We start from the raw sequence: 25,509 nt of genomic DNA, 5'->3' as shown, positions 1-25,509 counted from the left end.
ATGAGTATAAGGTGAAAAAAATACTCATCATTGATCTCAGCATCAAAGATTCTAATAATTCTATTCGAAGAACATGCTGAACTTTTTGGACAATTGGCTTGTTCGAAGGAGAACTGGGAGCTTGGGTGCTCCATGGATTATTATGTCAATTACTTGAAAGATTGTTTAAAAATCTTCAATCTATGTGTTCAAGATCCAACAATTTCTAATTTATTGGAAATTGATTTCTCGAATGTCGTTAAAAATTATGTTATAGACATACAATGTCTACAAGCTGTGCAGCTACTTTGGAGCAATTCCTTGTAAAAGTTATAATAATAATATATGTTTTAGTAAATACTATAAGAAGATTACTATTAAAAAACAGTGCACTTCCATTTAATGTGAATGTGACAATACTGTAATTAACATTTTCCAAATGGCTCACCTGCCCTTTCCGGTAGCCCAATGTTCAGGTCGTGCCAGCTCTCATAGAGAACTGATTTGCCCAATCATTATTTCTAGAATGCTTGCTTCATAAATATTCAATTCATCCACATAGAACAGAACGCCATAATGATTACACAATTAGTTTTGATAGAAAACTCATATATGCTGGTTCATGAATTTTCGTCCCAAATAGATTCGCCGGTCAGGCTGCTCTAGTGGTCTGGGTGTTGAAACCAGTCTATTAGAACTGCCTGGCCGAGGGTTCAAATCAAAAAATAAATTTGTAAATAAGAAAATACGAACCGCTATGCAACAAGACTTCAATGAGATTCAATCACTTCTTTTTCAGGTGAGTTTTACACTGTACAGTCACAAAGAGAAAAGTGAATTGTACAAAGTGGTGAATGCCATGATTGATTACAATCTCAGCTACACTCAGGAGAGGACGCCAGATGGCAACTATGCTTTCAATCTTGATCCGTGAGTAATCTATTTATATTCCCTATTAAATAATCTATCAATTTATATTTTCTATCAACTATACCGGTAGTCATTTATTAAGATTCGATGTAAACTGTTAAAAAATACACTTTGAAAATAGTTATTCACAAATAAGTGAGTGACAATGCCTTTGAAATCAAGGAATAATCAGATTTGATTTAGTTTTCTTGAAGTGGTATCGATATGTGATATCTTATTCCAAAGAAATTATTTCAGCAGGGCGTAAGTTTTTCCATTTTCAATGGAATATGAGTATCAATTAATTAAGATTCAATTATTCAAAAACGAACAATATTGAATGTAATGTTAACAATATTGTTATTGATTTTTTTTCCAAAGAAACATTGAAGATGTTGCCAAGTTCCCTGGTTGGAAGCCGTTGCGTACTATGGGATACGGCCTCAAGCAGCAAGTGCAGAGGGAAATCAACCTGGAGAGAATGCGACGTTTGGACATTTCTTGTGGTCAGGGTAAACCGACCGAGAAAAAAGCTGCAGGTTTGTATCTCCGAACAAATGAATTTATTCTTTAATATTGCTAGTTTGGAAAGAGAATAAGTTTTGGGCTAGCGCTTGGTTTACTATCCAATATAGTAATGTGTTCGATAAAATACATAAATAATTTTATAAAATCTTATCTATATTAATATAAATCTATATTTTATTATAGTATTTTCATTTAAGTTTATAGATAAGCATTTCACTCATGTTTGCAGACAAGATTTTTCTTAAGCAAACAGTATTGTATTCAATGATCTGTAATATCATTGGTATAATGGAATTTGTCATGTAAGTGATATCATTGAATAAAACTTGATTTGATTTGAAATCACTTCACTGGGCTACTTTATTAAAATTAATAAAAACAATATAAATACATAAAGTTTAAATGTTTTAAATAAAAGGGTGCTTTTATTAATAAATAATTTTGTTTGTATTCAGTAATGCATAATGAAGAAGCTGTCTGCTCACATTCTTCTATCTGTACTAGTAATGTCAAATTAGTTTTTATATTTTAATCTTTTGGAAAAATTGTATTGAGCTTAACAAATCATTTAATCAATGAAAAATAAACAGCAATTTCTCTGTCACTTGTTGAACTTGCTTCCGTTGCTCAATAGAATCACAAATTACTGTAATAAGTTTTAAGGCGTTCATTTTTATTTCCAATGATAGCCTAACATATTCATTGTAAATGTTTCTGGTTTCTCCTGGAGTATAATAAATTAGAGGAATAAACTCAATTTTGAAACTCAACATTCTCCAACAGTACCATATATTTATAGTATCTTCTAGTTTTCTTTTAAAATGTATGATAAGAGGAATTTATTCAATTTTGAAATTGAACATTTTCCAGCTGTTCAAAAACAACCTGAGAAGAGGAATGCTGAAGTATCAGTTCCCAATCATTTGCAGAGGTTGACTCCCAAAGCCATGAAAAAACCTGAAACTGTGAGTATTCATGATAATTGAAATTATATCATCTCAATGTTAGGTTTGGTAGATTACTTTTTGGTAAATAATAGAGCTTAGCTTTAACTGTGCTTCATGTAGAATAGTTCATAGTAAACGATAAAATATTTGCATTATTTGGTTTATTAAAACTTTCAAATAATGTTGCATATCCATACTTTTTACTAATGAAATGGAACTTGAATTTTTAAAAACACTTATGAAGTGAAAATGCACTTACTATTGGTAGTGACGATCGTTTCGACCTGGTGTGGGTCATCATCAGACTGTGGAAACTTACTCTAAGTAAGTTATAGTAGAAACTCATAGTAAGTTAAATACGTCACTACCCAAGTGCATTTTCACTTCAAAATGTTTTTGAAAATTCAAATAATGTGTTAATCCATAGAGTGTTCTTAGAGGCTTTGAAAAACCTCTAGAAGATGTCGTTGAAAAAATGTTTTTTTTTATGATGCCCACATAATCCCTGGGCTTGGGGTGAATGAGTGGACCTACAGTATAAGGTGGACCCCGAACTACTGGAACCACAAATTTGTCAATTACAACCAAATTGATGATTTTGCCCATATGAGTTCACCCTTGTATGGTAGGCTTGTAATGATTGCCTGTTGGTAGTGATAGAGATGATGATTGCAGATGAAATGGATGTTCTTTGTGGGATCCTAACCACCGAAAAAGTTATTTTGAAGGTTATAAATTTCAGTGTGGTGCTGAATTCAAGCAGTCTCCCTTTCAACTTGAGAAGTATGGAGTCCAGTAACTTGAGCAATCCATTCTCTGTCCGATTTGTTTTCCAACATCCAATGTTGGATTCGATATCAGACCGTGAATGGGTTGTTGTAAATTTGGTCGGATGTTGGAAATTCAGTCGGTCGAGTTGATTATCTAGAGGCCCAACACGAAGGTCCGACATTCGAATAGCCTTTGTTTTTCATCCAATTAAGCTAAAGTTGGATAACAAGTCGGAACTTGAGTGGTGAAAACGATCCTACTAGTAGTCCCACTAGTAGTCGAACAAGTTGGACAACAATCGGCCTGCTTTATTTCATCTACATATATATCACACTGACCCTTAGGTGGATCTTCCACCCCCTCCTTCCAGTAATCTTGCAGTAGGATGTTCGAACTCATTTTTTCAAGTTTTATTTGTTTTACTGTTTTGCCTTGCATACTTTTACAATAAGAGATTGTGTTTGTTCTATTCTTGATCAAATCCCGGCCGTGTTTGAGTTGTGTAACTGGTGTAAACACCACTGATAGCGTTGAATCACTAGTCACCAGTTTTGTAAGATGACTCGACAATAGCGTGAAGGGAGGGTGACAAAAGGATAAGGGCAAAGGGCGAAGGGCGATGCTTTGTTGGCTTGCCACTGATCGGAACTGGCTTCGGTCGTTACCGTGCATTTACAGAAAGCAGATATCACTTGATGGCTTATTAAAAGCGTTGCCCTTTTTGGCTCATTGAACGCCCTTCAGGACTTCTCTCTCCCTTCCTTCAAGTCACTTCCTACAAGTGGCTTTACAATTAAAGTCTTTCCTCTTTTCTCCTTCTCCATCCTTCATTTCCTCTATTTTCTCTTTATAACTCTATTCTGTTCATAACTCCATTTTTATCTTCTCAATTTCTTCCCACTTTCCATGTCTTTCATCCTCTCCTCTATAATTTCTTCTTAGTTTCCTTTCATCTTTATTACTCTTTTTTCTTAGTTTCCTTTCATCTTTATTACTCTTTTTTGTCTTCGTTCGCTTCTTATTGCATTTTTACTGTGATCTTTCCGTTATTTTCTCAAAGCTCTCTACTCACTTTTTCATCATTCGCAAATGTCTCGTATCTCCGTTAACATTATTTCTAAAGACATCTCTCCTTCCTACAGAGTTTTGCTCTATCTTTATTCCCTTATACCTTATCATTTTCTATTTATTTCTGCTTTGATTTCACTTGTAATAATGCTTTCTAGTATATTTTAATGTTAAAGTCAATATTTAAAACTCATATTTGATATTTTAAACTCAAAAGTGGAAATTAGACTAATATCTATGAAAGTGAAAACATGACCCCTTCTCTCACAAATTGTTATTGTTCTTGAATCGGGAGAGAGATAGCTTTGGGCTTAGTCTGTTGTCCTCTCCCGATCATTGTAAAAGATTTGTAATTTTATTATAGATGAATATGATGAATATTGTAACTAAAAAAGATATTATTTTGATAACTTACACTAGATTACAATCAATACATTATCAATGGTATCATTTGAAAGTGGACACGACTGTCTTCCATACGCTGCCAAGTTGGAACTTGCATTTATCTCCATCTTTCCTATTCGTATTTTTTCTCCCTTTGTCTCCTCTCATTCTCTTCCCCTGTTTAACACATCCTGCGACCATAAATCACGGCTTTCTTTGTTGCAGTGGCCCAGCCTCTCCTATTCGATTCGCGGCCTTTGCTTTGTTTTCGCTTAGCGTTTTACGAGCAAAACTACTCTTGGTGCTTTTTCTCTTCCTCCTCGTCTTTCTTCTACTTATTCTATAGATCCCCATCCTCCTCCTCTAACTTCCACCATTATTCTTCCCTTTCCCATGCCTTTACCATTAGCAGAATCAATTACTTTATTTCCCCTTGGCTCTGTATCCGCCCTAAATTCCCCATTGTTCTTCTCAGTTCATTTATTCATGGTCTCTCTTGAGTAGATATTTGGTCAATTCAAGTCTATTGATTTTTCAGAATCTTTATGTACGCTATTAAAAGACTCTTGAAAAACTAATGACAGCCATTGAGGTTGTGATATTTAGTCAATTTACATGCGGTTTACGACAAAGGTTGTCGATGTGAGTAGATTTGATTAGTTTTTTTACGATCATTGCAAAATAAAAATAAAGATTGAATGAATGGTGGAGCCATTACCCGTAATTTTTACAAAATTGCTCGAACTTGAGTGAATGGAGTAATTCAGATGGAGTATTAAATAAAGCCGAGTCTTCTAAATTTGCAGGGATGACTTCAGGCTTTGCATTGGGGTTTAGATTAGTACTTTATTATCGTTAGTTTATTTTTTCTCAATATAGTTGATTTTTCAATTGGAAAATTTACAAAAAAATCAGATTCTCAATGACATCTTCGATAAAATTATAATAATATTCTCGCTGGTTCGTTTGATAACAACATTGATTCATTTCTTACAAAGGAGACTCATTTGTTATTATCATCAATCACATTGAATATTGAACCACCCAACGCAAAAGTTTTGCATAGAAATTTGGGAATATGAAAGTTAAGCATATTGCTTATCAAATTCGAATGATGTTTCAGGTATTTTCATTCAATACATTCAGTCCGATCTCACCTCCTATAAGGTCTGGTTGATACTTTGATCTGTTTACTTTGTGAATAATGAAAAATTGATCTGGTTCCTTTATAAATTAACCTTTTACTTGAAATTATTTTACTAGATACAAATTTCAATTTCAATATATTTACATTCTCAGCTCTTCTTTATGACACAAATTCGTATTTTTGACTGGGCATGCTTAACAAGACCAATGGTGATTATTTTATGAGATTGAATTATCTCTTTCAGTAGATCAATATTTTGATTACGATGTATAATTATTTTTCAAGATTACATCCAGACTCCAGCTCTGGAATATAAGACAAGTCAGGTATATGATTTGAGATTTATGGAGTTTTTTCTTTATTTTCATAGTAGATCAGTTTGAAATACAGATTTGATACTCGAGCATAATAAATCATATTCATTCATTGATTCAATTATAAGCAATTCATTGAGATGATTGAGGGAGGAACAACAGGCAGAAACCAAAACTGTTCCTCCCCCGATTTTTTGGAATTTATATAAGCTACATATACTGTTCTAAAAAGTATCATTTTGAAGTTCACAAAAATTGAGTTTTGAACTGATTATAATTAATTTCGGGGCACCGAGCTTCGCTCGTTATTTTTATTTAACCTAGTGCAATCGATTTTTATATCATAAACCTACTATGCTCCAAATTTCGTGAAAATCGTTAGAGACGTTTTCGAGATCCGTTGAACATAAATAACCAATATAAATAACTAAATATAAAAATATGTTCAGATATACAGAATTTGCTCGCTTAATATAATAGGATAAATTTTCATAATTACAAACAAGAAGATTATACTGAAACAATAATTACGGTGCAGTAATTATTATATTATGCAATTACTTAGAATAATTTATTTTCATACGACTTGGGAATGGAATTATCAGCCGAAACTGGTCGTTTTTTAAAAAAGGATACTGCATAGTTATTTCAATCAAAAATGTAAAATATCCCTTTAAAAATAAATTAATTACCGTACAGTATTTAAAAGTGTGTGTTTTTGATTGAAAATGCATACTAGTCTAGTCAATCTCCCACTATAAAGTATCACTAATGTATTATGTTGTATTTTTATTTATTTACAATGCAAATGACACTAATTTAATAACATTGAAAGATAAAATAATAAGGTAGGTAGTCCTTGTGCTATTTTTCTTCCAAATTTATAAGTGACAAAGTCCAAGATAAGGTTAGAATTTCACGTGTACAATTTTTATGAAATTTTAGTCCAAAATGAACATTAAAACTATAAATTTTGAATTTAGATGGTTTGAATTAATAAATTAATTAGAAATATACCACTCAATTACCACTTTTAACGAATAATATTGAGTTATTTAAGAAAATTTGGAACCATTCAAGAAACACAAACTTGTATGCGTCCCTATGTATATAATACAAGCGTACATTGCATATATAACGGTTTCATCATGACAGAAAATTCAGTGAAAGTACAAACGTACCGGTTATCAGTTTAGTTTTCTCTTCAATTAGAAAAAAATAAATTAGCACTAAATATTCCAAACTACAAAAAAGAATTCAGAAATTGTAAATTTGCAAAAATGTATCAAATGCTATTTATAAGTGATTTTGATTTTTGTCTTCAGAAATATTGTAAATTTGCAAAAATGTATCAAATGCTATTTATTTATAAGTGATTTTGATTTTTGTCTTAATTATTATTATTCAACCTACGTGACTGAGTTGAATTGCAATCACAGTTTTGGCGATTAAAATAATTAGGCACCGGCGAGATTCGAACTCACGATCTCCTGTTTACTAGACAGGCGCTTTAACCAACTAAGCCACGGCGCCGGTTGAAATGCAGAAACGCATTCTTGTCTGGTCAGTTCCGTTTGGCACAGTCTATCCAATCTGATCTGATCTTATCATTACATTTATATATCTATTTATTGATTAATATGTCTAACTTGTTTGTATTGACTTTATTCAACCAACGTGATTTCATTGTTTTCTTTGGTGACTCGTAAACCAGCATTAAAATACAGTTCTCTCTGATTATCAGTCGGTTCTGGGCATGATTCCTGTTTGGGTGTGATATTTTGCTTTGGCAAAACCTAATATTCGGTTGATTGTTACTAACTTTCAAGCCTACTGAGTCAAAAACAACAATTTCACACCAAAATTAAGTATTTCTCTTTTTTAGTGGATAAATGATTTTGAGATTAAAAATATGAGTCAATAGCTCCAAATATATTAGTGGAGCCAGTTATTATTAGTATTTGAATTGGAATAATTTTAAAAAAAATCAGTTAAACACAAGTCGAATTCTCGTTATTTTTAGAATAACTTACATATTATACAGTATATAGATTGCTGATATCATTCAAAATGCGTTGAAAATTTTATATTTATCTGTTCTTTTACAAATTCATACATACAATCACATAATACAAGATGGGCACGTTAAACTGTCGGTCCCGGCTGAAGTATGACAGTCGTAAGGCCCATTGACGGATTAAATTATATATTCAGGCGGTGGAACATTCCCGAAAGGGAACTCCCCACCAACAAAAGCCATACGAATTTATTTTTTTATTATAATACAAGAATAAAACTATCAATTGCACAACAGAACTTGAAGAATTATTGTATTCACTGTTGTAATATTTTCCAATATATGGAATTTAAATCTTGTTATTATTAAATAATTATTAGCAAATTACAATTCAATTTTTACAATATACCATTTGAATCAATTTCATTATTGATGTAACTAATTCTTTATTTTAAAAACTATTTGACTTTCAAATATAGGTAGGATACTCGATAATATCGTTATTAATTCTATAACTCTTCTAGGGAAATCTTGCAAAGTATCATCTAATGTTTTCAAAATTCCAGTATGTCAAATTGATGTAAAAATTTTGGATTATGCAATAAGAAAATCTTTTCATTTGCGATTTCTTACATTTTAAAGTTGTGATGAATTTATAGTCGATTTTACTGTAATTTTAAATTACTGAATGAATAAATATTGCAACATATTGAACATTCAAGATATTTTAAGCTATAGCTAGTATACTATAAGCTTTGAATAAAAATTGTATTTATTTTATTTACATACCGTAATTATGAAGGCTCACAGACAATCCCATTACGGGCCTTTTTTACATAATTAATTCATTATTATACATAATTCATAAATAAACTCGAAAGATAACAAAATCTATTAAAGAATAACAATAGATTATATGTCTCATCATACTGAATAGCCTGATAACACCAAAAATATATTATAAAAACTATCATATTGATCTAAAAATTATAAATTTTGTAGCTTGAATAATATTTTTCGAAATAAACTTTTCAACGCTTACAAGGTTTAGTAGAAATGCCCAAAACTGACCTAGTCCACTGTTAAAAAAAATTTAGGTCCCACCGAGATTTGAACTCGGATCGCTGGATTCAAAGTCCAGAGTGCTAACCATTACACCATGGGACCGATGGATCCTTAGGCCAAAAACTGACTACGACAGAATGGCTTTCTCGATCTTTGTCGATCATTGATCATTGATAGTATGGCAGCTGCTACAGTAGGTCAGGGTCATCTGCTTCTATTCTCTCTGAACACTTCTTCTTTTCTCTTTTCTTTCTAACAAATCCTATTTTTTCACGTTGAATTTTTTTCCTCAGTGAATTTCTCAATTTACCTGTTTGTTGTTAATTCTAGAACATGATAATACAGTATTAAGAAAGTATTTTAGGTACCTTATATCAACTGTATCAAGTTGAATAACAATCAACAATATCACATCAGATATCTGTATTTTTCTATTCAATTATCAAGCGGCAGTAAATTCATCACTTGTCGCTATTTTAACTTTCCAAAAATATATTGTTTTTCATTCAATCAATTGTAACTTTATAGATAATGAATGAACATTGTATTGATAACTGTTGAAACACATTCAGTTTTGAAATATATTCATTTAGTCGGATCGACAAATTGTATTAATTTTCTATGTGATGATATATAATCATTATCCAATGGTATTCATGCATCATAAAAAATAGTTACAAAATTATAATCAAAAGACATTTTATATTCACACTCAGTCCAAATAAATATCAATCTGAACAAATAGTATATATTTACTTATTGAAAAAAGAAAACTTACAATAGTACTTCACTGTTGCAATGTTACAATTACTCAATAAAGCTTTCTCTTACTTCAAATCGAATACAAACATTGTCCAATGGTATTCATGCATCGTGGAAAATAGTTGCAATATTGAAATAAAAACCCTTTCATTTTCACTATACGTACAATCCAAAGAAATTCAATCAAAACAAATAATATACATTTAATGTATTTGTTAGAAAATATTTCCTATTACAATTACCATACTGTAAATAAGAGAATCCATACAATTCATCATCAAGAAAATATATGGTGAAAGAAGATTGAATGAAATAAATATTTGGTAAGAACAAAAATAATTTATTGTATGAATGAAATATTAATCACGGAATTTGGACTTAGAGGAGTATATGATTTTGAAACTCAGGTTTAGTAGTAAAATTGAATCAAGTACGGTATTCTCGTAATGCAAAATAGATATCGTAAGCAGAATGACTATAATTGCACCCCACTCATTGGAACCCTCTCATTGGTAGCACAGGCAGTATAAACATCAGGAAGATGTCATCACATTCTACATCATCATCTTCTCATTATGTTTTGGTGGTTGTAAATGGAATGGCCTCTCTTCCGGAGTGAATGACACACCATTAGTTTTGGGGAAGAAGGTCTAGAAGAAAAATATCATTTTTGGAACGGGAGAGAAAAAAAATGGTTGATAAAAGAACAAAAATACTGGAAGGAGAAGAAGATGTAGAAAAGGAAAAAGATGAGATGAGAACGAAGAACAGGACGCATAGGAGAAAGTTGAGATGGAAAAATAAGTGGAACAGGAGAAAGAAGAACAAGGAGAACTACAAGAATCAGAAGAATTATAGGATCATTATAATATATGAAGATCAATAAGCATATGATGAGATATATAGCAGAGCAAGGAAGAACAAAAAATATGAATAAGGAAGAATAGGTGGATGAGTGATGATGGTGATGATGATGATGATGATGAAGATTAGGATGCGAGGAATTTTAAATTCTTCAGGAGTTAGAAAAGGAGAGGAAAAGATAGAAGGTGAAAGAAAAATGATGAGGATAGAAGGCTTAAGAATTAGGGAGAAGATGTAGTGGTGCTAAGTAGGAAGAAAAATAGATAAAGAAAACTAAAGAACTAGACTGTAGGGAGGATAAATTGATAAGAGTGAGAGAATGTATGTTGATGTGTGTGCATAGAAGAGGGATGAGTGAGGAGATAAGTGCTTGACTCGTCAAGATCTATTTCTCTTTTGAGTACAGTATGATGATGAAATAGCGCGTTACTAGCTCACTCCCATTCTTTTCACCAGCAGTTACAAAACCGTAACCGTCGACCGCCCCCTATTCACTTAGTTCATCGGACCTTGGCGAAAATAGTAATTAATCCTCGTGAATGAATGAATGCCAACCTCCCTTCGTCCCCGCTCACACCCCTTGGTGACCCCAACCCCTTGAGGGGAGCATAGCACTGCATTCTCAAATAGCCCCTTCCCCCCTCCACCCTTCAACAAGCAAACAACCAACCAACGCTATTACTGTTATTTTATTTATTATCCTGCTCCACTCTTTTCTTATCGTAATGAACGTTCTGAAAAGATTTCCTGTCTTAACTACTCAAACCCCCAACCAAAAAAAAACAATCACAACTCACTTCTTTCTTGTTTTATGGAACTCTCGACACTTCTCACACGATTTCTTTGTCTCGTATCTCGTGACCTTTTTTTAATAAAGAACCTTTTTATTTTTTAAATAATTCTTCCATGTTGACGACATGTTACGCACATGGAAAACTTTGGTGGACTCAGGTATACAGGACTCAGCTCTCAACCCAAATTCAAAGTTTTGTGAATTCAATTATGTATGCGGATGACTTAGTGATAATTCAGAGAAATGAAGATTCCTTACAAAAATCAGTTTTTATGTTGGACAGAGTTGCTGAAAATTACAATTTGAAAATATCAGTTATAAAAACCAAATCAATGGCATTCAAAGGAAAATATCCAATCAGAACCAAAATAGAATTGAACGGAAAATTTATAGAACAAGTGAAAATTTTCGACTATCTTGGTAGTAACATATGATACAGATATTGATGTATACAATAAAATTTCAAAGTTTCAAAAAAAAATATGTGGCACTATACATAGAAACCTCAAAAATAAAACAAGACAAGAAACCAGAATAAAGTTCTATAATACCATTGCAGTTCCGACTCTCCTATATGGAAGTGAGAATTGGATTCACACACGTAGAATGGACAGTCGAATTCAAGCTGCAGAAATGAGGTTTCTAAGGAGTGTATTTGGCTGCACTAGAGTTGATAGAATCAGAAATACTGATATAAGATAGGTTTTATTGGTTGCTCCTCTGCATGAAAGAATTATTCAAAATAGACGCAACTGGTGCAGTCATTTGTATAGAATGCCACCTGGAAGAATGCCCGTTCTAGTCCAAAACTATAGACCTACAGGAAAAAGAGAGGTAGGGAGGCCAAGAAAGAGATGGGTACCAGAACAGGTTAATTAATAAACCTAATCCCTGAAGTGAAGATGATGATGATGATGATGACATAATTTTTCCTTATTATCTTTCAACTCCATACATTTATATCAAAACTGCTGAAGAATCATAACCTCTTTTGAACTAATATGCAATCAAAATTTGGGAATAGGATAGGCCTAGTAAGGGCTATAAGCCATAAAAATATATCCATTTTCTTTTTATTGAAAATAACTCCATATTATATTATTATATACATATATCATTCTTTCAATTTTTCCAAGTTTTGATATTGTATGTTGAAGTGTGTTACTGTATGTACTGTATCTTCATCCTCTTTTATAATACTCTTCCTGTACCTCTTTTGATATAATATCAGTAATTCCTTCCCTTTTCACATATACAATCACTACATACTAACACAAATAATCACTACATACTCACTACAAGATAATAAACACTACATACACAATAATCTAGGTAATACCTTTAAAATTTAAAGATATTTAATATCTTCACTCTATGATACAATCGACTTGCCACTCAACTCGTGATAGTTATACGAGTTCCCAGATGCAATGCCAATGCATTCCACTATTGATACTCAACTGTTTTTTTCTCATGAGAAAATATATTTTATTGAAGAAGAATTTATTCAACATAATTCAGTATAATTCATTATCATGAAGTGTTTCAAAAACAAATAACGAGTAGTAATGGCTTCCCTTCGACGATCGGTTCTGTAACCGATTGAGCAACTTGTAGTTGCTGATCTGTTAATGAAACTAATAATACTCATTTGTACTATAATTATTTTCAGTACTGAGAACTCTCTTCACTTTTACGTTTTCCGAAATCTTATTTCTGAATTAGACAATAATTATTGTTGAATGAATACATGTTGTTGTTGGTTATCCATCTTGCTTTCACTATTATTATTACTATTGAATTTTGTAAAACTTTAAAGTGAAAAAACACTCACATTCTTTGATGTGGCGAAGTCCGTTTCGTGCAGGTATTGCACCTTGTAGTTCTGTAGGTATGGATGAGTTTTGTCCTTTCGGCAGAAATTTGTTGTTGGTTATCCATCTTGTTTACACTATTATTCTTACTATTGAATTTAGTAATTTGTGCAATACCAGCACGAAACGGACGTCGCCACATCAAAGAATGTGAGTGTTTTTTCACTTTGAAGTTTTACAAAATTCAATAGTAAGAATACATTTTACTGCTATTAATTCAGAAGAATATAATGAAGTATTTTTGAAATAAAGTTTTCAATAATGCAATCCCTAATATGGAAAATATACGAATGTTACATAAGCAGCGGCTCTTCATAATCACTTATCAAAACGAAAAATATTCATGGTTTTGGTGAAAGTAATTATTGAATATTTCTCTGGAAATAGATTTCACGATTCAGAATAACTACCTATTTAATAGTATCAAACATTTTTTTGGGAAGAAACTACACTTTGTTCTCGCAAGTGAAAAATGTATTGGTGCCTTGTTTAGGCAGCCACAGAGTGGCTTGTCAACTCGCCGCTTACAGTTGTCAGCAGTTTTCTGGTCCCTTGCCCCCCACCCAGTTGGTAGATTCTCTCTCGGTAGCTTTGGGACTCACCAGGATTTTGACACTCGCGCATTAACACTTGCTAAAAAATGCTGGTACAAAAAAAGTGTTTTAAATTTTCAACGGAAACTGCGAGATCCCGCGAGAATAGCTATGCAAGGGGTCAGTGTGTTGTGACTGGTGGGAGACAAGTACCAATTAAATTGATGTAGATGGTGTCTCTCAATGGATTTTTTTATTTACTATGTTTGTGTTTTCTCATCGCAATATCGCAACGCTATTTCGAAAGAGTTTTCCAGATATGTGAGACGTTACCTTACCTATGTTTATGTTGAAACATTCATGGCTCAATACCTAGTTTCAATATATTAAATCATTTAAGAATATATTCGAGCATTTTTTATACTTATCGTTGTTTGTCTTGTGATCTGACTTTTATGAGATTATTAGAATGATTATTTCATTTCAGTGATCATCATTTATTTCTAAATAATTGCAATTAGACATGGTAGAAGTTAATCAGTTTCATTCTTTTGTAATCACTTGTGCTTTGAAAGAAGCCGGAAAATATAGTATTAACACATTAATTTGTGATTAAGTTTCATTTCAAACTTTTTAAGTATAAGTAAGTCTAGATTTTAATGTAACACTCATATTAATGCATACACTGGAATGTATCAGTTAACATTTGTGTAATAAATTAATAATCTTCCAATTGATAAAGTTGAAAGATCGAAAGATCAAGCCCACTTTTGACACACCAAAATATGTCGAACTCCAGATCGGAAGAGATCTGCCATAACAACAGAGGCGAAGGAACTGGGAAGAAATAAACCAATATTTAACTTATCAAAATAGGATGGGACATGGAAAGCCTTCCACCAACTACGAATTAATGACTCTCTAATGAATTTGATGCTAGCAGAAATTAAGAGCATTAAAACATGAGGTTATTATTGAAGAAAGGGTGGCTGTGACATGGAAATAAGTAGAACAAGAAGGTTGGCGGGGAAGTGACAAAGTAATCGGCAAACTTGTCAAATTGCCAGAGGATGGGTACTGAACTGAGACAAAAAATACAAAGATACTGAAGAGAAGATTCGGGCGTTATGAAAGGAAAAGAAAAATGGAAAGATTGAGTAAGATGGGGAAGAAGGATGGAGAAGAAAAAAGTATATATGAGAAAGCAAGAAATAAAAGATGATTGGAGTTAGTAATAATAAAGAAAAAGAAGAAGGCGAAAGCAATCGTAGGAGGAGAAACAAAAATAAACAAGTTAAGAACATTACTGAGAGAAGTACAAGGAGAAGTGAAAGATGTTTAGTAAGAAAGCAAATATAATCACGATGATGCTAACAGGAGAAGATGGACCAAGATGGAGAGTGAAGAATCGCTGATAAAATCAATTAATTAAAACGTAACCTTGTCAATATTATAATATAAGCTAATTGAGTATTTGGAAGTTTGATGTTAAGTCTGTGTACTCAGATGGCGTTTTTGACATTTCCCAACAAACTTTCCGGCAACCTTTCAAAGTTCATAATAAATTAAAAGGACTTTTCACACAGTTCTTCCTCAATTTTGACGAGATTAACTACTAGCAAAATGCTGAATGACGAACATGATTGACGTTGGGTCTCGTCCATTTCAGGCAATATTTTGTCGAGTTTAGAAGACTCTTTGCTTAATGAATTAAAGTAATAGAATTGTAACTGAGGTGGAAAGTTTGGAAAAAGTCTCAGAACTGTTAATCTATCCAACATATACTGTACTTGTGATTGAATGAATTGGCATCAAATTTGATTTCAATATTGAATAACAAATCTCTGTTTAGTACATCTAGGATACAGATTTACATAGTCAACACTTTTCCACTTAATCGATTGTTACTATAAGATACAGTGCATAAACAGTGAATGAATCATAATTGCCTTGAATAAACATTTATTCAGGTTTCCAATGATTAATGATTACAATGCTGTTTTTGTGAATTCCACTACAGTTTGCTGGATTTTTCATATTTCCTTTTGAGGGCGTTTCTGTAATGTAAGCCAAATGATCATTGTTATAATATTCCTTTAATATCTCGGGAACTGTTGAGAATATTACAAAATTCAACTGAACAAAAAGCGTAGAGAATTTATCAAGCTTCATTTTTGAATAGTTAGTTATGACGGTTGAACCCATTGTTCTCAAGATATGAGCGTGGAAGCAAAACGCTGAGAAATGCAACTTTTAAACCACCCTCATCCCCTTAGCACATGAGTTAGGAATGGGGACTTTCGATATGTTCTCCTCCGAACTAGTCTCAACAAATCTGCAAAGTCAACAAATTTGTTTAAAACATTCCTCGAAACTCCTTTGTCAATTGGTCTATTGTTTCAAAAATTGAGATTCCACACTCAACACTAAAGCTGCTGCTGCAAAAGGTGTAGGGAAATTCGTAAAAGTGTGAAATTATACATCAAATTGAAAAGAATTTAATGCTCTATAAGCTCATAATCAACATGGATTTTTCCCATCGATTTTTAAAACGTTATAAGAGCAAAAGTGTTTTTTTTTTTCAAAAATGTCTTACCTTCAAGAGCGGATATCTCGAGAACTAGAGGAGATATAAAAAAGTTGTGCAATGAAAATTGTAGAAAATTATGTAAGCTTTAATTTCTTATATGACAGTCAAGTCCTTAGGATACATATTTTTTTAGTTTTATGCGAGAAACCAAAATATAGTACCTTTGAACCACCCCCACCACCTTAGCACAGGGGGTAGGGGCGGGTATTTTTGATATGTTTACCTTCTCACTACCCTTAACAGAACTGCGGGGTTAAAAATTGTCTTCTCAACTTTTTCTTCTATACCCTTTTTAGAGCATTAATTGTCTGAACTATATCATGATTCTCACCTAAATTTCTCGTCACGTTTTCACCACTGTACTTAAGTCAATTTTCGATTCAGTTACTGTATTTCTCAATACATTGTAGCATAAGAAAAGTTCTAAATTATGGTAGTCTCAACAAATTTCAGGTGAAATATAAACATGTAGGTGGTGCTTGCAAAACAGTCTTTGAATAATTATTGTTGATATTTGAGGCTATAATTAATCATGGATTTCACCTAAAATTCTCGTCACGTCTTCACTACTAAGATATATATTATGATATCCATCTCACCATAAACTTTCATTTGTTTCCATTGAAGGTTTTAGAATAAGTACAAAATTATTATTTTCATGGTTCATGTTTGAAGACTCAACTTATAAACTATATTCAATTATATATTGCTCTGGTAATGTTGCGATCTGATAACCTTATAATCAATTTATTTTGTTCAACACTAAACTGAACCAGAGACAAACGAATATCCTTTTCTCTCTGACTAGACTAAGCCCGTACTTCACCTCATCAATTTTGAATATACTTAATTCAAATTGAGTTCTACTCAACTTGAATTCAATTACAAAAGAATTAATTGTGGCTGTAAATGAAACAACAAAAGGAACATGATAAGAAGCAGAATTCAAGTTCTACCCTCTCTCAACAGGGATCGGTGATGAACGGATTAAACAGATGATTAGAATTGAAAGTAGCGTACTTTAAAGGGCTCAGTGAGCGTTTGTTCTTTAGTTGAGATCGACACGTTGATTTTGGAGCAACAAGATGGGGGCTGGCTGGCTGCTCCTGCTCGGTCGGTCGAGAGGAGCCGTTAATTGAAATTAATTATCCAATTAGAGCTGACACGTTAATTAACGTAACTATTGTCGACTACTGGTTACTCTAATTGTCCGGATTGGCTTTAGCATAAGCCGTTCTTCACAAGACACAGCAGCAGCAACTTTGGAGCCCGCATCTCTCAATGCCTTCCTTGTCCTTTCTCCAGCTTCTTCCTCATTCAATTTGACTGATGCGCTTGATCCTCAATCAACTCTGACACTCATCTACTCTTTTCAAGCCAATAACTAACACCAACAACAATCAACTAACAAACAGCGGGCATTCTTACTGATATTCTCACACCCTTTCATTGATGGACCAGCAATTTTGTGTTTTAATATACTATTGAGAGAAATACTGTTTTCGTCAACAACAAATATAAATGATCATAAACGAAATATTCAACTTGTTTTATCGTAATTTTGTCACATCATATTCTAGAATGATTATAGTATACAACTGTTTTCTTCTTTTCTTGAGATCTTCAAATCTCTTCATGTATCTAGAATTTGTATAGGATTGAAAGCTCCAATCTAGTGACGACAAAATATTTTTATTTTGTTGATAATTTATCGAAACTTGAAATTGATTATTCAGATAATCAATAGTCTCATAAAATAAAATTAGATAAAAAAATAGTCTCATAAAAATTTATAAAAAAGTCTTTAGAAAGAGACAAATTTCTACCACCACGTTGTTTTACAAACCGAAATTAGAACTCTAGACTCTTTGAAGAAACGTCCATGGCCCATTAACTGGCTCTCCGGTACTAACTGAAGCCACCTTTTTACGGGAAACTGTAGTTTTTGGCTATGCATCTACACAATTGGGAGCCTTATGGGTATTATATGTAGAAGTTCTACAACAATTATTACTCTATTTTGCTAATTTAGTATCGGAGCAATAAAAGAGAAGAGGAGTTCATTATTCACAAAAGAGACTTGAACAAACTCAAATTTGGCAAAGTTAGCTTCCCACTATAAAAAATATTAACCAGCAAAATAACCAGCATGGAGAAAGGCTAACCCTAATGCTGTTTATTGCTTTCGTTACTTACATTTTCGTGGAACCAGAGAGTAACTGAGTAATTCAAAAAATGACCCATGGAGGCTCTGATACAACTTTGATGAGAATTTTGAAAAATAACAGAAGTCATGTTATAGGCTGATATAAGGCATGACAAAGAGAGTGCTTTCATGATGCTTGTGGCATAAGAGAGGAGGAGCAGTAGAGAGTTGATGAGGAGTAGGAAGAGGGTAGGTGGATGAAGAAGAGTAGAATTAGGAGAAGGATAAATAAGGGGAGAATGGAGATTGAAAGTTTATAAGTGAAGCAACTAGATGTATTCTAGTAAACAGCATACGTAAACAAGTAAACCCGATGATGGTAGAGGTGAACGGATAATGGTTGAGAGCGAGAAGCTATCGGTTGGATGAGTTTAAAGGGGGTGAGGGTGTGAACCAGAGTTGCAAGTACTCTTGCAGATATGAAACTAATGCTCTTAAAACATCTCTTTTCCACACGCTTGATGTGTTGGTGTTCTGCTGTACTCGTGTGATGTATGTTGTATGTATGATGGCGACACACAGGCGGAGATGTGCACAGAAAGAGGGGAAGCAACGCGAAACGAAGTCTGATAAAAATGAAAAAGCATTAGGTGCATTTAGATTTTTAAATAATGCTCTTGACAACGGCTATCGAATATTCTTTTGCCCACTCGCTTCTACCCCTTACAAATACACTTTCGGCTGGTTCACCCGAAAAAAATGGGTTATCCTCTTTATTATTTTATTCGGACGCCGGCTCTCAAAAGAACTCCGCCTCTTTCACTGATGATGTGATGGAATTGCAATGCTGAGTACTCCTCACGAATTCCACCGACCCCGAAACCTTTCAAACCAAAAAACCGCTGACTGCTACGAGGTTACATCAGCCGAATTGCTAAACTCTGTGCGAATCGCTCTGCTCTCTTTGTCAACACATTGCCTAAGTAACGAGTTGGATGACGGGCTGGATCCTCTGTCGTCAAAAACAAGACAAATACGCCATTATTGCATATGCGTGCTGGCAGCGTTCGCAATCTAGCCCTTTGATGAATTCGTTATAACGTTTTCAATTCCCCTCTGTTTGAAAGTATACTTTTCGTTATTAATGGTTTTATAATAGAGAAAATTTCTATTATTATCAGAGTAAAATTTGATAACATTTTCGAAATATAAAAGAAATATAAAACATTTCGATATATGATATGAACCTGAAAGATTAAGTTCTCATTGCAAAATGTAATACTGCTTGGAATCAAATCCATTGAATCAAGAATACTAGAAGATGTATTTGAAATATGGTATACTGTTATTGAATACAAATTTCAAATTCAAATTTTATTCAATACAATTCACAATATTTACAAATTATGAGAAAAAAATCATACAGCTCAACAATATTAGAGTAATAAGTTAATAATTTATAAAGTACATAAAAGTATAATTTATTAAACAATAACTTCAGACAAGAATTCGAACATGCTAAACCAGGACTAATTTGTGAATTTGGATAGAAAAATACTGCTTGCTGAGAGTACAAAACTCTACGTCTGCGAAGTAGACGTAGAAAAGTAGAGAAGTAGAAAAATATGAAAAGAAAAAAGAAAGAAAAATTAGCAACCAATCACTCACACATTCACACTAACCATGCTCACTTTCCAATTCCAGCTCATTTTCCCAATGCATAGCCACCATTATCAGAGTATTTTAACTAAGAAACCACATTGAATAAGGTCTCTAGATAGTCAGGCATAAGACCTCTAAGCCATTCAAGAACTTTTTTTTAAACAAATCGATTTTGTGTTCTCTTAATTTCAAGAGGAATATTGTTGAAAAACTTAGGGCCGAGAATACAAACGATTTCTGGAAACAAGTGGTATACGATCTAGGAAGTTTCAGTAAATCAGATGTCACTCTCCTAGTTTGATAACTAGGAACATCCCTGAACAACACATGACCACTACAGTTTCCAGACATAACATAAAACATATACAATACCTTGAAAACAATGATATATCTGAGAGGCAAGCATCTGAGACTCTGAAAAGAATGTTCATATCTACCCTCCTTCTTGATGGCACGAACTATGGATTTTTGTATAGTTATTAATGGCTTCAAGTGACTAATGTAAGTGGAGCCCCAACAATTTATACCGTAGCTGATTTTTGAATCGACAAGTGCATAATATAGCTGCCTCAGGACACTCATAGGGAGAAATTTATTCAAAAAGTAGAACTTCCTCAGTATTAACAGCAGATGGTTTTTCATATTAGTAATATGATGGGACCAAGTGAGCTTTTCGTCAACAATCACACCCAAATATTTCAATGAGTCAGTTTGACCAACCACCTCACAGTCACAGTCATCACGCGCACAGCTACCATGAAACTTCAGTGCAGAAGGCAATGTCCATAATGTTGATAATGTAAAAAGCATGTATTTTGTCTTTGAAAGATTGAGCTGAATCTTATTGTGTCTAAACCAGAGCTACAGCTTGTTCAAATCATCCTGCATTAATCTTACCAAATTGGGGCCATCCAGATCACAATATGCCAATGCATTGTCATCTGCAAAATATACAGGCGTACTAGAGAACCTGAACGAATAGAGATCATTAATAAAAATTAGGAACAAGATTGGCCATGGACTGATCCCTATGGTACACTACAGTCCACTACCTGAACCTCACTCTTCACACCTCCAATGGCTACATATTGTTGTCTGTCTTTCAAATAGGACAAGAACCAGTCATGAGCTATGCCTCTGATGCCAGCATTATACAATTTATTTAACAAGATCGAATGGTTCACTGTGTCAAATGCCTTTTTTATATCTACAAACAGTCCTGCTGCACAGCTGGCCTGAAGTTGAGACCAGAGAAAACAACTGCCATAAACCTTTCAAGAGCCATTTCTGTATTCATACATTCACGAAAGCCAAATTGGTTACTTTAGAAAAAATTACATGAATCAAGAAATTCTAGAAGTCTCCTTTTCACTTTCTTCCAACAACTTTGAAAATACTGACAGCAAGGATATAGGTCTGTAATTCTTCTACTTCAATCGAGAACCCGACTTAAAAACTGGCACCACTCTCGCTAGCTTCATCCCAGAAGGAAACACCCATGTAGAGAGACTACAATTGAAAATATCAACTAGAATTGGTACTATGGCCAGCGCAACATTCTTCAATAATCCAGAAGATATACCGTCATCAATGGTATTAATGATGATAAGTACCCTTATGAAATGAAATAAAATCAGATAAATCCAGTTTTTTGTCGTGAATTTATGATTTTGTTTAATACTTTTTGCTACTAAGTTAGATAAGATCCAACCGCAATTCTTTTTTGAAACTATCTATTGAATTCCCTTGATTGCTTCTTGAATATCATTATCACATTATCTCAGTCTCATTATCAAATCAGCACATTTTGTCTTACCATTGGCTGATGCGAAAATTATGGAAGTATCTATTAACAACAATTACTATCGACAAATTTTCTTTGTAATAGTATTCTAGAAATATCTACACCTGTGGGATACATAGCCTATCACATGTACAAAGGTTTGTTTATCAAATTGTGTTACAAAACCAGCATTTTATAAAAATTGACCGGATTAAAAACATCTACGTTCAATAGAAAATTGAAGAAAAATGCTATAACCTAATTCTGCTACGACAAAAAAAATCGATTTGATTCCATTTATAAATTTAAAGATAGAGTTCAAAAAATTTGACGTAACACATATTTTGGATTTATTCTAGGGCTATGTTCACCAATACGTAAACGATATTCATTTTTTGGCTAGTTATAATTATATATTCAATTAGTATATTATGCTTATCTTTTTAACTTTTTATTCTGGTAGTAGTATTATTATGGATAGCTAGACTGTAATGTAGTTGACGAGTGTACTCTCATCTACAATATGTTGTGTGGCCTCTAGTTATGTAGGCATGCAATATATGCTGAGAGGGAGTTATGATGATATATGCAGAGTAGATTTCCAACAAATATGAATGAAGAGGGGGGCAGGAAGGGTGTGATAGCTCGCATATGACTGGCTAATAGAATGCATTGCTAGAATAGACCTAATCGGTGTTGCTGCGTTATTATGGTAATGATGTTGAAATTGATCGAAAGCTGAAATGTAGTGTGACTTGGCTGAAATCAAGTGCGTGTACGTGTGCACACGATGATGATCATGCTGATAATCATTGACATATATGCCTAATGTCCATGCCACCCTCAGGCAAAATGATCATGTCGTTATAGCAATGTGCATTTGTGAATGCGAGTGAGGGTGTGCGCTTTAGTTACCTTGGCAATTATTCGTTAATTCAGTGCCAGCCAGGGACGAACAGAACCATTCAATCCAATAATAAAGAAGCTTCTCCATCATCACAGCAGTCGCTTACTAGAAAAATTGCTACAATAGAGTTAGCTACACAAAATTTTACGAGTGATGAAAATCTCCTCTCACCGTAAACCTGTCATTGAATTTTGCGCGTAATTTTTTAATGTACTTTAACTCTTGTTTTCGAACGGGATTTTCTAATCGTAACGTGAAACTCGATTCGTTTGCTGCCAGTGCACTTGGTTGACGTACGGCAAAAATTCGATAGAAACGGAAATGTAGTTAGGCAGTTAGGCTGTCACACGTTATGACAAAATGATGTACCCTCTGCTCCTTTTTGTGCTGTGATTAAACGCTCGATCATTGCGTCAGACTTTCATTGGCGCTGTTTTTCATCAACTGACTTGACTGATGGAAACTGAACGCTACAACTCAGGTTATAGTTGAGGTTTTGTTGAAAAACTACAGAAATCTTAAAATAAATCTGCTTTTATTTCATATCAAAATACTGTATTAAAAAGTTATTTTTCATTGTTTATTTTTGAGTATGATAATGAATCAAACTTTGGGTTTGTGAGTTGTTGATTGGAAAGTTCATGACAGTTTTGATTAGTTTATTATAATTATTGAATATTTTCTATCAATACACTATCCTAATCGTCATCTTTGGCCAATCATATTCTGTTCTAAATTACTTTTCATATAATCAAATATATAGATTTTGACTATTTGATATTCGATTCTCAACTTCATAATCGGACAAATTTACTGATTGCAAAAGCAGCTAACATTATAGAATCAGTTCTCGTCTGAATTTGCAAGCACAAAAAGGGCATAGAGTCAGTGTTTGGAGTAGCCTATGTTGCGCTGAGTTGAAAGCGATTAACGATTGAACGTTAAACAAACTCTCCTAAGTGTCTGTGTGTGTGTGTGTGTGTGTGTGTGTGTGTGTGTGTGTGTGTGTGTATGTGTGCTGAAAGTACGAATCCCGTGTGTAAAATATAGGCTACAAAAGAGAAGTAAAAGCGTGGGCGGGGTTATGGGGGTAGGGGGAGCTACAAATCGCGTCCGCTGGACATAAACCCTACTTAGATACAACTTAACGACGTTTCTCCAAATAAAGAACAAGAACAACAAAGTTTCCACCCCTTTTTCTTCTTGCTTGCTTGCTCCTCGCGTGCGTTTTGCGCGCACCGTTTCTCTCAGTTCCTTCCTTTCTTTTCCCAAATGGAAAGCGGAAAAAGCTTGTTATTTATCTGTTTCTTGGAGAGCATTCCTCCACCTACCAGACTAGGTCGCCCCTCCTTCCTTCCCCTTTGCCACGTGTAGTGCAGCCAGTCCACCCTCTCCACTCCTCTCCTCACCACCTTCATTTCTCGCTGTTGCTGTTTCTTCACTCGATCAATTTCCCTTCCTGATAGGCCAACTAGAGTGGCCTAACCTCATCCTTTTTACTCGTTATTCTTTCCTCGTTTACTTCCTTTTCTACTTTTCTTCGTTCAACGTATATCTTTCCTCTTATTCAGTTACCTTATCATCCTCAATATTTGACTTTTTCCTTCAAAAAGAGAATCCAATTTGTTTAAACATTAATCTATTTTCAAAGCGAATGTTCAGTTTCATAAAACACTTCATTAATTTTTAAATTCAGTGTTGAATGTTCAAATGCAGTTGCCTGGTAGTTAAGATACTACTTAGTACAGGAATTTCTTCCTTTTCTCCAAATTCAAAATGTTTCAAAATGGTTCATTTTATTCAGTTATTCGTAGATACAATCACAAATCATATAAATATGATTGAGAAGGAACAACAGGCTTGGCTCAAAACTATTTCATTTCCAAATTTTTATAATGTCCAAAAAAGTAGATTATGTTTCTACTGCAAAATGTTCAAGTTCATATTTAGTTCAAAAATATATATTAGCAAGAAATTAGGTTGTGTGATTCAGAGTTTTCCCCTTTAATTGGATACGTCAATTTCGGTTCTAATTGCTCCTCTGGATGGCGTTTTGTGTTGGGAAACATTGCCGACAATCGATTACTATTTGTGTTGTATTATATCTGGTTGAATGATTTTATTAACGTCATTCATTATCTACCTATTTTTTCAATATTTTATTTAGTTCATACAGTTAAAGATTATGATAATCCTAGCATAAAGGCTCATCCATGCATTTAAGAATACTATAGAACTATGTGGTCGAAAATTCTCCAAATGGACTTTCTCAAAAATTACTCCTACAATCCCATACTTCTTCGAAATGTATTATTGGCTCTAGTCAATTTCATCTTTTGCACAGTGAACTCTTCAACATTTTTATTGATGAGGAAGTGGGTAGCTTGTATTTTTCAACCCAAGTCAGATAAGCTATGAGTGCCTGATACTCCATTAATATTATGTGACCACTTAGTCAGGACCTCT

General features: G+C 33.4%; 1 protein-coding gene and 2 non-coding genes across 6 annotated transcripts in view; 1 reads left to right on the top strand and 2 right to left on the bottom strand.

The window, feature by feature from the left end:
* The window catches only part of LOC111055912 (chromosome transmission fidelity protein 18 homolog), a 70,073-nt gene that overhangs the window by 39,494 nt on the left and 5,070 nt on the right, over nucleotides 1-25,509 (top strand). For all 4 annotated transcript variants that reach the window (XM_039442497.1, XM_039442505.1, XM_039442508.1 and 1 more), the window contains 3 exons: nucleotides 779-909; nucleotides 1,270-1,427; nucleotides 2,287-2,381. In XM_039442497.1, coding sequence (XP_039298431.1) covers nucleotides 779-909; nucleotides 1,270-1,427; nucleotides 2,287-2,381 — 384 coding nt within the window. The remainder of the gene's footprint in view (nucleotides 1-778; nucleotides 910-1,269; nucleotides 1,428-2,286; nucleotides 2,382-25,509) is intronic.
* Nucleotides 7,507-7,580, bottom strand: Trnat-agu. Its single transcript has one exon. It is a non-coding gene; the product is annotated as a tRNA-Thr (tRNA).
* On the bottom strand, nucleotides 9,160-9,231 carry Trnaq-uug. Its single transcript has one exon. It is a non-coding gene; the product is annotated as a tRNA-Gln (tRNA).

This window comes from Nilaparvata lugens, chromosome 1 (genome assembly GCF_014356525.2).
Source record: "Nilaparvata lugens isolate BPH chromosome 1, ASM1435652v1, whole genome shotgun sequence".
Classification (NCBI taxonomy): Eukaryota; Metazoa; Arthropoda; class Insecta; order Hemiptera; family Delphacidae; genus Nilaparvata; species Nilaparvata lugens.
Note: the sequence above shows the minus strand (reverse complement) of the source record. Positions and strands in the feature narration are given on the sequence as shown.